Source organism: Epinephelus moara, chromosome 12, assembly GCF_006386435.1.
Source record: "Epinephelus moara isolate mb chromosome 12, YSFRI_EMoa_1.0, whole genome shotgun sequence".
NCBI lineage: Eukaryota > Metazoa > Chordata > Actinopteri > Perciformes > Serranidae > Epinephelus > Epinephelus moara.
Genome location: NC_065517.1, coordinates 5,404,748 through 5,418,383, shown reverse-complemented (window position 1 = coordinate 5,418,383; position 13,636 = coordinate 5,404,748). Strand labels below are relative to the sequence as shown.

Genomic DNA, 13,636 nt, shown 5'->3' with positions numbered 1-13,636 from the left:
AAATTGTCTTTGACTGAATGTTACTGCCGTGAGCCCATTCCCACCCTCCACCATAAAGGCCGGCTGACCACACCTCTGTCATGTCATTATCAGTGTTTGGGGTAATGCATTAATACATTGCAAAGTAATGCATCACATAATTATGTTGTTAGTTGCGTTACAGAAGTTCTTCAAAAAATGATGGCAGCCATCTCTGCAAAGTTAGTCTACAGCTTGTCCTGACCAAAAAGTGTACAAGGTATAAATCCCGATCAGATTTTATGTTTGAAACCTTTTTATCTTACTATATAAGGATGAAAACTCTGTGTGTGGGTGTGTCTGTGTGTCTGTTCCACGTTTTTCTCCTCACTGACTTGGTCAATCCATGTGAAATTTGGCACAGTGGTAGAGGGTCATGGGAGGATGCCAATGAAACAATATTACATCAACTGGCCAAAGGGGGGCGCTATAGCAACCGATTGAAATTGCAAACTTTGAATGGGCATATCTCATGCCCCGTATGTCGTAGAGACATGAAACTTTGCACAGAGATGCCTCTCCTCATGAGGAACAAATTTGCCTCAAGAACCCATAACTTCCGGTTATATAGATTTTATTGCCATTTCGATTTTTTTGAAAAAACACTTAAAATCGATCTCTTCCTAGGAAGTTTGACCGATCTGCGTAAAACTCGGTGAACATAATCTAGGGACCAATATCTAAAGTTCCCTCTTGGCAAAAGTTGGAAAACTTACTAAAACTGAGCTTCTATAAGGCAATGAATATTGNTAGATATGTAGAACAGGACGCCTCAAGGTAACTGCAGAAATTTAACTCTAATTGGCAACTGGGTGGCGCTATAACAACAGAAAAATGCTTAAAAATGGCTAAAATGCAACGGATCGCTGTGGCTCCCCCTGTGGCCAAATGTTTTTGTTTTTTTTCTTCTAAATTTTGGCATGACTAAGTCATGGGATGGTATGCTGTACATAATCAAGGAAACTGTCAGTGTGCCATTCTGTCAGTCAGTCATTCTGTCTGTCCCATGTTTTTATAGTCACTGATGTGGTCAATCTATGTGAAACTGCACATAGGCATTGATGATTGGTATAGGTAGAAGGTGACAAAGCTTAAGCTACCAATGGGTATAGACTAGTTAATGCTTAATTATGTTTGTAGTTTGATATGGCATACAAATTTGACCAACTTTAGCAATAGTAACAAGCTAAGATGCTTTTAGTTAGGAAGTACTTGTTTGAGGACATCAGGGCTTTATTATTGTATTATCACAGCATTTCACACAGGCCAGTCAGGTGTGACAGACCATTCCTACAGATAAAAAGGATATTCCTGGCTTGGCGTATGGAGCAAGGAGTTAAAAATGAACAGTTCAAAAGGCTTTTAGATATGTTGCATTATTTGGATTATTTTATTCTTTGCACAGCTGTGTTCAGGCATTGAAATGAACAGTGTGGACAGTTTGACATGAACAGTGACCCCTAACTCATAGAGTTAAAAAACACTGAACAAATGTTGCATTGTTTGTAATTTTGTTTTTGCACAACAAAATTCAGACATTGAAATACAGTAAATGGTTTTGTACCATATTTTGCATTTGTGACTATTAGAAATGAACCCATCATCCCCATATGAAGACATCATTTTTTCCCCAAACCATTCACTGTTAAATAACAGTGCTTAGTTTTTTACACATATCAGGTATAACTTATCGCAAAGAGCTAGGAAAAATTTTAAAAAAAGCATAACAAACAAAAGCTTGGGTCTCAGAAGGATGAAATAGTTACAATTGACTGTGAAAACTTTGATTTTGGTGGTGACTCAAAATCTGAAACCAGACTAGGACATGTTTGATTCAAAGACTATGAGAAAATAAAACAAATGCAAGACAATGAATGTCATTTTTTTTTCTGCATCAGCACACGTGTTCTTCTGTGTTCTCATGTGTCACTAAACCCAAAAAGACTTTTTGTCACCAATCACTGAGTCAGGGATTAAAGTAAAAGCATAATGCTGCTGGATAGTGAATACCATTTTGGTGAGGCAGAACACAGCAGAGGAGCTGTGGGGGGAAACAGATGGAAGTTGTGAGTGATGACGCAGTGATTATCTCTGGGTCTGCATGTATAAAAGTGACCAGTCTTCCAGTGCTCACACCAGTGGAGGCCTGATCATTGCGTCGATTATGTGCTGGAAATGAACCTGAGGCACATCTGGATGGAAAACACAGAGCCAGAGCTACAGAGATAAGGTGAGCGGTTCAAAAGCTTTTAACAAAGCAGATAGAAAGCAAAGTATATTTCTTGGCAGTTTCTCTTAGCTTTTTATTTTTAGTGCATGGATAGGGACAAATTTAGTACAGCATGCAGTGACAGTGTGTTGTAGTTAGGCCATTTCTGGTGTTGAGTATTTACTATACACTTTGATCCAGTCCTACTTCCAGCAAAACTACACTTACCTTAAATGGACATTTCTACTGAGCAAGTCTTTGAAAAACTATTACAAAGTTGGAGCAATAGACGGTCTCAAACAAAAATGTAAACAGTGGGGGAAAAAACAGGCAGAATTTCACACCATTTATGACACAACACGTCACGCTTTTGCTCTGAGTAAAGATGGAAAGTAGGCTACGGCTGAGCCACTCTGCGATGGTATCTGTTTGTCATAAGTGATGAAGCATTGCTCACCTCCAAAGGAGGGAGGCAGAGATACCATATTTCATGAAGAGATAGCATCTTTCTGCAGGAATTACAAATTTATGCAATAACAGTAATTTAAGGTCTGTGTGATATTTTCCAACTAAGAAACAGCAAAAAATCAGAACCCCTTACAATGTGGCAAGGAGTCATCCATTATATTTAGTATGAATGAATGAATGAATGAATGAATGAATGAATTATTCTTATTATTGTGTCATGCAAGCAGTTATGCTCAGCCCACATGGGCTTACAAGACACCATAATTCAGCGCAAGCCAGGATCAGAGTCCAGCAGACATAAATTCAGGCAGCATTAAAAGGAAAGAAAATAGAGCAAAGCAGCAAAAGCATCACACATAATCAGATAATCATTTTGGAAGACAAAGTTTGCGGATCACACACACACACAGGCATTTATCATGTAAAACTGAAAAAATAAATCAAAATAAATACTAATTAAACAAACTTTCCAGGCTTTAGCAACAAAGTTGGCAAACTTAAACACATCAAAATTAAACAGCTATTCTAGCTTTTGGTCATCTGAGCACCAGAAAATATCAGGGTCAGAACGAGCCATTTCATGGAACATTATATCTCTTAAGTCAACACAGTTTGTACAATATGAAATAAAATAGGACTCACTTTGCACTTCACCCAATCACACATCTCACATCGCCTGTTTTCTTCCTCAATATCATTGAATCAACTAATCTCAGTGGCCAGAGGAAGAGTACCAGCTCTCAGCTGTGCAACTAAAGATCTTTGGCTTCCAGATAAATTGGATGTTACATATGGTTCAGGGCCACACATCTGTTTTATATGCATCCCTATTAGGTATTGACAGAATGTTTTCAAACCACTTTTTTTCTTAGTATGTAACACCTTGTTCACCTGCCTCAGCAAATCAAAATTAGGTAAACTCTAACAGAATCTGAACTGTGTAGCAAGGCTTTGAACAAAACCGAAATGGTGATCACATATTTCTACAGCTGTAGCTTCATTCCATTGGCTCTGGGTCAAATTTTCAAAATCAATCCTATAAGTATGGGACTGAATTAAAAATTTTACTCTTGATATACATGATCAGGCACCTCTGTATTTAAAAAGAGTTGTTGGGCCCTCTGACCACTAGGGGGGAACATCAGGTCTTCTAATCATTTCAGTTTTATTTGACTTAATTGCATAAATAGTACTGTATTGGTTTATGTGAGTTTCTTACGACGGAGTATTAGGGCCACATTGAAGAAATATTATGAGATTAAAGTCGTAATTTAACGAGATTAAAGTCATAATATTACGAGAATAAAGTCGTAGTTTTTAAGGAAATAACCAACAACAAACAGAATATCAGATTGTCTTTCATGCCGTTGTAAGTAGCCTACTTAATTAGGTTCGGGAACCGGCACCGTGCTGGTTCTGTGTCAGTCGAAACTCCGGGCCCAGCTCTGCCACTGACTGGCCAGTCTGACATTCTTCATAAGACATAAAGAACGTTAGTGAAGGCTAGTGTAATATTAATGTGCCTGCTGCGGCTGGATCTGTGAGCGTTTGGTGGCTAAGAAGCCTGTTAAGAGTGGGTCAGCTCGATCTTACAACTCCTTCTTAGTGAAAGATCTTCTTAAGCTAAGAGCGATCTGGGAAACGCGGCCATTATCATGTCAACATACAGGGAAAATGTGTCCAGAGTTTATGACATTTACCGGGAGAGCTAGAGCCATTTGACTAAAGCTGACGTTATTACTGCTGTAGCATGATGTTATTAGGCTAAATACTACATTTCTAACAGTGTCTGAGCTGATTTATTGACACAGCATGCTTGTAGGCTGCTGTAACGTTAGGTTTACAGAGGAAATAATGGGATGTGACTTAATGGGGTGAAAATATCGTTAGTGAAACAGAAACAAGCGTTAGTTAGGGGACAAGAGTCACAAAGACTCACGTATGTTAAAAGTTACTTACAACCAGTGTATTTACTGTAGGCTATGTGTCCGGGGTCCTTCACCTGTGGAACGAGTAACGTGACCACTAACTTGTCCCCAAACAAACGTATGTTTCTGTTAGGCCTATGTGTTTCACTAACGTTCTTTATGTATTATGAAGAATGTCAGACCGGCCAGTCAGTGGCAGAGTTGGGCCCGGAGTTTCGACTGACACAGAACCGGCACGGTGACGGTTCCCGAACCTAATTAAGTAGGCTACTTACAACGGCATGAAAGACAATCTGATATTCTGTTTGTTGTTGGTTATTTCCTTAAAAACTACGACTTTATTCTCGTAATATTATGACTTTAATCTCGTTAAATTACGACTTTAATCTCATAATATTTCGACTTTATTCTCGTAATATTATGACTTTATTCTCGAAATTTCCGATATTTTTTTTTCTTCAATGTGGCCCTAATACTCTGTCGTAGTTTCTTGACTCAGTTAAATGGAAATGTTATTTGTGATTGAAAAAGTGGTAAAAGTGTTGCCTGGTTTGACTGTCACCAATCTGCCCAAGGAGAACCCCAAAAATGCCCAATTTCAATAAAGCAGCCCATTTTTTTTTTTTTTTTAATTTTTTATTTCATTTCTAATTTTAAATCTAAATTTTCTAATTTTTGCCCTTTCAGGAATTGAACAGACTTAGGATGTGCCTTCAAAGCACTGTTTTAATTAATTACACAAACCTAAAACCACTGTTATATATTGAAAAATTATCTCCACCAACTCATCTTGATAATTCTTGACTAAACTTAAAAGCCTTCACTTATGTGAACAGATGTTAGCTTTTACAAGTCTACAAAGTTTCATCACAGAGCCACAGTATGAGTGAGTAGTAAATCCAGTTGGGAGATCCAGATGGGAGAAAAATGTTCAGATCGTTACTTTAGTTAAATGAAAAATAGCCCAATTCAGCACACCTAGCCTGACAACAAGGCTTATACATTTTTATCCTTGTTTTATGTATTGTGTTCTCTGTCTCCAGCCCATTCTCACTCCCAGGTTGTCAAAGACTGATGCTTTGTCACGTTCATTGTGAAACTGATGCTGAAGGCACCCTTTGGCAACTCTATGAGACACGCTGGGCTTTCATCTGTGGCAATATTTGAAGCTCAGAGTAATTGATGTGAAATAAAGATTGAGAAAATCTGCATAGTGTGGGAGAGAGGGGAGTTAGATGGGTCAAATGCAGACTTAAACGTCCACTGTTTATGTCCTGTGTGAAAACAAAAGTCAGTGCAGTTTTAGCGTAACGTTACATTGTTCATTTGTCACATACTTAGATCACTCACGTGATATATTTACCCCACGTTATGTATTAATTTCAACTCAAAACATGACTTTTTTCCTACACCTAACCAAGTGGTTTGTTGCCCAATCTTCTCTGTGACTATCTGACAACATTATGTGTTTCATCCAAGAGGCATTTATGCGTCATGTCACGTCAATGGGTGTTTTTGGTATCTGTATCACATGCCGAGGGCCGTGAGAAAGTGTCAGTTTTTGACGACCTGGGATGAGAACATGTTGCTGAGTTGTATGTTCTTCTGCCCCTTTTCTTCTCGCTGTAAAGTACGTTCTAACTTCAGTTTTGAAAAGTGCTGTAGTACTGTACATAAAGTTTGCTTTCTTATGATGACACTGCTTTGATTACAAATGTTCTTTGACCACTGCTGTCATTCACAGGTTCCAATGGTTGTGAATGCATCAGACTGGTTGGTCCCAACTGTGGGCCCGGAGCTGGACCCCTGCGGTAACTACACTGAAGCCTGGCTGTGGCTGTCCTCCCTGCAGCCGGCCTACCTGGGTTTGATCAGCATTGTGGGGCTGGTGGGGAACGGCCTGGTTCTCTGCGTGTTCTGCCTGCAGAGGAAGCCCTGCACTGTGGCAGATGTCTACCTGGGCAACCTGGCAGTTGCTGATTTGGTCATGATGTCCTGCCTACCCTTCTGGGCTGTTACCATCGCCCGAAACTACCAGTGGGACTTTGGAGAGGTCCTCTGTAAGCTAGTCAATGTGGCCATCTGTATGAACTACATCTGCAGCGTTCTGTTCCTCATGCTGGTCAGCATGGATCGCTATCTGGCTCTGGTGAGGCCCATGAGCACCAGCCGTCTGAGGAGAGCCACCTGGGCCAAGCGTATCTGCCTGGGGATCTGGAGCCTGGGCTTCTTCTTCACTCTACCCATCCTGCTCTTCCGCACAGTGATGCACGTAGAGGATCCTGGTGTGGACGCCTGCATTCTCGCCTACCCCCACCCAGCGTGGAGCTTGCACCACAATATTACCAGTAATGTGTTGGGCTTCCTGATCCCTGTCCTGGTGATGGCTTACTGCACTCGTCACATTGTGACCGTGCTGAGGGACAGGGGAGCAGGAGGACTCCCCGGGGTGAGGGCGGAGAGGAAGGCCACCTACTTGGTCCTGGCCGTTCTTGCTGTCTTCCTCTTTTGCTGGACACCGCACCAGGTGATGCGGTTTCTTGACACTCTGGATTACTTCCAGGTCACACCTGGATGCCTCTGGGGTCATGTCCTGGACATTGGCATACAGCTGTCTACATATCTGGCATACAGCCACAGTGCTGTTAACCCCTTCCTGTTTGTCATTGTGGGGAAGCATTTCAGGAGAAGGGCCAAAGAGGTGTTTGGAAAAACATTGAACCCCTGGTCCAAAAACATGTCCTACCTGACTGTGAGCTTCACCTCAGTGAATAGACTCAATGAAACACAACGTATAAGTATTGAAAAGTTTAAAAAATCTGGACTAAAACAAACTGTATCATGACCAGTGGCCTGGTCAGGCAGTGGGACGCCTCAGTGATTAACTTTAAAGCTGTACTCATTGAAAACAGCAGAACACACTGTAAACACAACACTGACATATTATCACTTTATAAAGTTGATATGGCATTTTTGTTTGTAAACAGTTGCTTAATTATATGTCCAGCAGACACGGGGCAACATTAGCATCCAATCTTCTTTGCATTATTGCGTAATTTTGTTGATGCAGTCCCCACCCATGGAACAACACAGCAGAGCTCTTTGCTTGATGCAGTTGCACCAAGGGCCACTGACCAGGTGTTGATTTTTGATTTCTCTCTCTCTCTCTCGTATTCTATTACTGCATCTTGCTAACTCGGCCATTCTGGATGTCACTAACTCGGCTTCTTCTCCGGAGCCTTTGTGCTCCACTGTCTCTCAGATTAACTCATATCACAGCGGTGCCTGGACAGCGTGACGTGTGTGGTTGTGCTGCNCTGTTAATTTATTATGCTGATCTGTTCTGTACGACATCTATTGCACGTCTGTCCATCCTGGAAGAGGGATCCCTCCTCAGTTGCTCTTCCTGAGGTTTCTACCACGTTTTTTTTCCCCGTTAAAGGGTTTTTTTTGGGGAGTTTTTCCTTATCCGCTGCGAGGGTCATAAGGACAGAGGGATGTTGTATGCTGTAAAGCCCTGTGAGGTAAATTGTGATTTGTGATATTGGGCTTTATAAATAAAATTGATTGATTGATTGATTGATTGATTGATGAGTCAGGAGTGAAACCAGGTTGCATAAAAAGGTCTGTAGAGTGGAACTGCAAAGTTGTTGATGGTGCTCTGTGAGGGGTTTTGAGGGTGAGGGCTTACTGTAATTTGATCTTTTTTCAATATTAAAAATACTGATTAGTGCAGCTTTAACTACAACTTCTTGTTTGCCATTGACGTATGCATGATCTGGAATGTTCCAGATGATTCTTGTTGAGTTGTAATTACCGGAGGCCGCGTGCACCAGTATTGCCAAGGGACTTATTAGTGCAGAAGTTCCACTTGGTTCTGTGTCTGTGCCCTCCTTCCCTTTGCCTTGTCTTATTGTCTCTGTCATTATTTTGCTGACATGCTGAGAAACATTATCATCTCTAACAGATTCATTCAAAGTGTAAAATCTTGGAGATTTATGATGTAATAGATGCTAAATGACTGCTGTTAAGTGCTGGAGATGAATCCCAATGTGATTTATTAAGAGTATTATTGTCTCTGAGCTTCTGCTGTCTATGAGCAAGTGCATCATTCAGGTCCTGCACTATGAAGGGAACTTATTTCAATGTGATTAAACTGAAGGACGGTCACATTTCACATTTCTTTAAAAAAAAAAAAAAAGAAGTTGCTCAAAATAGAAGTAGTTTGATAAAGATCCAATCATCACCTTAGTTGGTAGTCATTTTATAATCAAGGCACGTTTTTTCTCGGATAGGCACACAAGGTGCAATTAAAGTGACTTATCAAATGTTTTGGCAGTTTTAAATGCTAAACTGAACACACAGTTTCAACAGTGAAAGTAATTATCTGACTATTAAAGGCTGTTTAACTTTTTCTATGAAACATAAAGGGTAAGCCTGGTAACATTCCATTATCTTTATTGTCAACAAATCATGTGCAGACCAATGAACTGCTACTGAGAAGTACTGTATGTGTATCCAAGAGAAAAACTCTTGTTTTAATTTAGAGTTGTAATTATTTTAGCATGAACACAGTAGTTATTGCCAGTTGGTATTGGTGAGGTGTATAGATGTGTTATTATAATCTTCTAATTGATGAAGTTTATTAAGGGGTGTGGGTGTTCAACTGTGTTTTAAAAGGGTCTCATTGGTATTGTTGGGATTTTGTTTCAAATTAACAAGACCAAATGTAATTTGTATACCAAACCTGAGCCATCATGTAACACTTAGGCCTATTATTTTCCTTTCATAATGTATAACGTATGGAGTAAGTTGTTTTAAATGACATGACACCAGTGAGAGGTGAATAGTTTTGAAATGTATATATTGTATTTATTAATGTATTTCATAAGCCTTTGTCGTACCTACCTTGCATCTCACTGGATGTATTGAATGAGCATTTGAGAAATAAAACTGCTGGTGGGTCATAAGGGATGATTGAGAGGGATTACTTTTGTGTGAGTCTCTATATTGTTTTTTTTTTCGTTGTTGTTGTTTGTTTTGTTTTTTTTAAGGAAAGTCCTGCATAGTATACCTTTAAAGGTCCAGTGTGTGTGATTTAGGTGGATATATTTGCAGAAATGGAATATAATGAGTATGTTTTATTTAGTATATAACGACTTGAAAATAAGAATTGTTGTGTTTTCGTTATCAGAATGAGCCATTTATAACTACATAGTAGTGATGGCCTCATGAAGCCTCATGAAGCATTTTCTTTATTTTCTGAGCACCCTAGATGGTGCTTTTTGTTCATCAAAAGGTTGAAAGGATACTGAACTGCCATTCCTTGAGCCTTTCCCTGTAAACCAAGAGCGCCATCTAGTGGGCTCAAAAAATAAACAAAAAGGCTTTATCAAGTCGCATTTAGCCATCAGTACCACATAGGGAGCTGATCTACGGAGATAGCCATGTTGCACTGTTTCTACAGGGGTCCAGAACTGACAAACCAAACACTGGCTCTAGACGACGACATTCGTATTTTAGTTGTTTTTTTTTTTTACATTTTTACATTTTTGCATCAGCTACGGTAGTTATCTGCCCCACTCCAAAGAGCATTGGAGAAACATCTATTTGTAATGTAAAAACTGCTTTATTCAGTGTTTTACTGGTTTAAATTACCAGGTCTGTTTTGGAGAGGAAGAGACCTCTGTGGATAATCCAGCTCCTAGCAAAAACTTTCTTAACATCTAGATCTTAAATTATCAGAGAAAAAAGGTGAGTGCAAATTAGCAGGTGCTTGGATTGTCAGCCCATCTGTGATTTGCCAAACAGTGTGGGAGAAATACTGATTTGTAACGTGACACTGCTTTATTCACTGTTTTTACTGGTTTTAATCACCTGGACCATTTGTTTTAGAGAGGAAGACACCTCTGTGAATAATTTGGCTCCCACTAAAACCTCCTGAACAATGAACACAGAAAGAATTCTAACCAGGACAAGTTTCCATTGGTTGCAATCTGCAATCTTCACCGCTAGCCAGAGTCCTTCACAGGTCCATTTTTGAAGACAGGCACACCTCCATACCCGTAAAGCTCCGTACCAGAACCAACCCATTACCAGTCATTATGTCTAAGTCCAAGCCACACCCACCTGCACCCGTGATTGAACACACATAGGCTACATTAACTCACATTAAGCGGGGTTCTCTATTCTTGAATTGCAAATCCAGTGGAGGAAAAGTCTGCACTCAATGCTGGGATGGCGAAAACATTCCGTGAAATCGCTGCGAGGTTAGGAAACATTTTAGCATGCTCCACCACCATAAAACCTCAAAAGGATTCTCCTTGTGTGTCTTGAAATCAATGTGGGCTGCCACCCAGGCTGCAAAGTTCATGGCTAGAGTCCTCCACGTCAGTGACAAATGTGACTACAGTGTCAAGGTTTGACTTGTGTCATTGACTTATAAAATATATTGTGGCTTGAGATTTAGATGTCAAAATATTACACTTATACTGCAAATCTTTTTCATTTCTTTTATTCAGAAAAATAAAAAATAGATTTAAGTTCTCACCCTCTGCCCACCCGCATGTAGTTCATTTTTACCTGTGCTCGTACCTGTGAATTCATATATATACCTTTTTGTTTTTCACCTGTCACACAGCTTTTTGCAGGTTACCTGTAGGGTACAACCCAGCGCTAGACGCCGCCACTAGCTGCCACTGAATTCCCTGAAATTTGACACATAGTTCCTTTAAGTGAACACACACACAAGACTAAGTCATTAAAAACAGTGTTCTGACAGCTGGGCTCAATTCAGCTGACCCTCATGATCACTTTCATTGGTGAATAACATGGTAACCGATGGGAGAAGGTGACATCCTTAAACTACTAAAAAGAAAAGCTGCTTCACTGATCTGTCCGTGGTTTAATAGTTTGATTTTTCAAAAACAAATGCTGCCTCTCAGTCCTCAGGTATGTGATCCCTTCACCTATAAACAACCACTGGTAGACCTTCAATATGCTGGAGAGCAAAACAGTAGCACCATCTAGTGGAGACACTGGTATAGTGCTACCCTTAGTGTCACCATCAGTATGACAGGTGTGTGTCCAAGCTTGCCTGGCAAAAATACAAAACAAACTACTTTTCAACCATGACTCTGACTGAAGAAAACCAACTGTGCACCTTACACCTTCCCTCTGTTTTTGTGTTGCCATGTTTCTCTATATCCCTCCTACTCACACTTCTCCTGGTAAACACTGTGGTTATTACAAAATGTGTGAATTGCATTTTTTAATGAAAATGTAATGATATAATGCATCATGTAATAACCAATCAAACTGGATAGATGTTAAATGGTAGTGATGGCCTCATGAAGCCTCTTGAAGCAATTTCTTTATTTTCTGAGCCCACTAGATGGTGCTCTTGGTTCAAAGAGAGAGGGTCAAAGAATAGCATTTCAGTGTGCTTTCAACCTTTTGTTGAAAAAAAAGCGCCATCTAGTGGGCTCAGAAAATAAAGAAAATGCTTTATGAGGCTTTATTTGGCCATCACTAGTAAATGGACCTGCATTTGTATAGCGCCTTTCTAGTCTTCTGATCACTCCAAGCGCTTTTGTTACTTTAATCATGAAAATATCTCCCATTCCAGTTTCAAACCTGCCACCTTCTTGCTGTGAGGTGACAATGCCAAGCACTGCACCGCCATGCCACTGTGCAATGTATGTTGTATAACCTTTTATATATTTGTTTAAAAAGTCTATTGAATCAAATTAAGAAAAAAATTAGATGGCAAATAAATTTCAACTGAAATAAATAAGTTCCCTGAAATATAAAAATGTGGAAATACCAAATAACAGCCCACTTAAATAAAAGAAAACTAAAAAAATTTTCTCTGAAATAAATAAGTTAAATAAGTTCCCCAAAATACATAAATATAGAATTAAGCCCCCCGAAATATATAAATGTAAAATTACAAAATAGTAGTCCCCTGAAATACAAGTATGGGATTATGAAGTAAAAATACCTGGGAATAAATAAATGTAGAATTCCGAGATAAAAAAAATTCTCTGGAAAAAAAATGTGGGATTTTAAAATAAAAGTCCCCTGAGATGAATAATTGTAGAATTACAAAATAATGGTCCTCTGAAATTAATAAATGTGAAATTACAAAATGAAGGTACTCCGACATAAGTAAATGTGGAATTATGAAATAAAAGTCCTCTGAAATAATCAAATGTGGGATTATGAGACGAATATCCCCTGCATTAAATAACTGTAGACCTGTGAAATAAAAGTCCCCTGAAATATATTAATGTGTATATAAAGAATATAAGTCCAGTTAAATAAACAAATGTGGAATTACGAAATAAAGGTTCTCTGAAATAAATAAATCTGGAAATATGACATAAAAGTCCACTTAAATGAAAAAATGTTAAAGCTGCAGTAGGTAGAAAGCCTGAAAACGGTTGATTTTAGAGTCTCATCTGAGTTAGGTTTCGTTCGTCTCCGCCCTGAGCCCCTCCTACCAGACGAGCACGCGAGTATTTTATCCTACTTGGTTCTATTTCTCCCTCTCTGGGAGCCTCAGCTCTCCCTCACCGCGCAGCAGCCCTCCCCATCCCTCCCTCGCGGACCCGCACATACTCCCGAGGCTCGGCTCTTGCTCTCTGCAGAGAGCCCTCAGCTCCGCTCCCACGGCCGACCCTCGCGCCCTCCAGCCGGGCCCGGCCCCACCTCACCCTTCCCCTCCCTCCGGGGAACCGAGTTCTGTCTTCCTTTTTTTGGGTTTAGCCATGTAGGAAGTTGTAGCCAATGCTGGAATAGCTATTTTACCTGGTGCACTGTTCGCCATTGCCACTTGCTCTCCCCTTCTGCCGGCGGCATGGGAACGCGAACAGCCAATAGGAATGCAGTGGTCTGAGCTGACCTTTGATTGGTTGATGCACATCAGCACGATACTGATTCTTTAGAGGCTGAAGACAGAGCCATGGTGAGGTGCAGAAACTTATTGTTTGTCTCAGACCACTTGATTTAC

At 40.0% G+C, this 13,636-nt stretch overlaps 1 protein-coding gene across 1 annotated transcript; it reads left to right on the top strand.

Annotated features, from left to right (window-relative positions):
• Window positions 1–2,175: 2,175 nt before the first annotated feature.
• si:dkey-63b1.1 (B2 bradykinin receptor) lies at window positions 2,176–7,468 on the top strand. The gene is made up of 2 exons (XM_050058510.1): window positions 2,176–2,248; window positions 6,368–7,468. The coding sequence occupies exon 2, from the start codon at window positions 6,374–6,376 to the stop codon at window positions 7,466–7,468; it is 1,095 nt and encodes a 364-aa protein (XP_049914467.1). The 5' UTR covers window positions 2,176–2,248; window positions 6,368–6,373.
• Window positions 7,469–13,636: the final 6,168 nt, after the last annotated feature.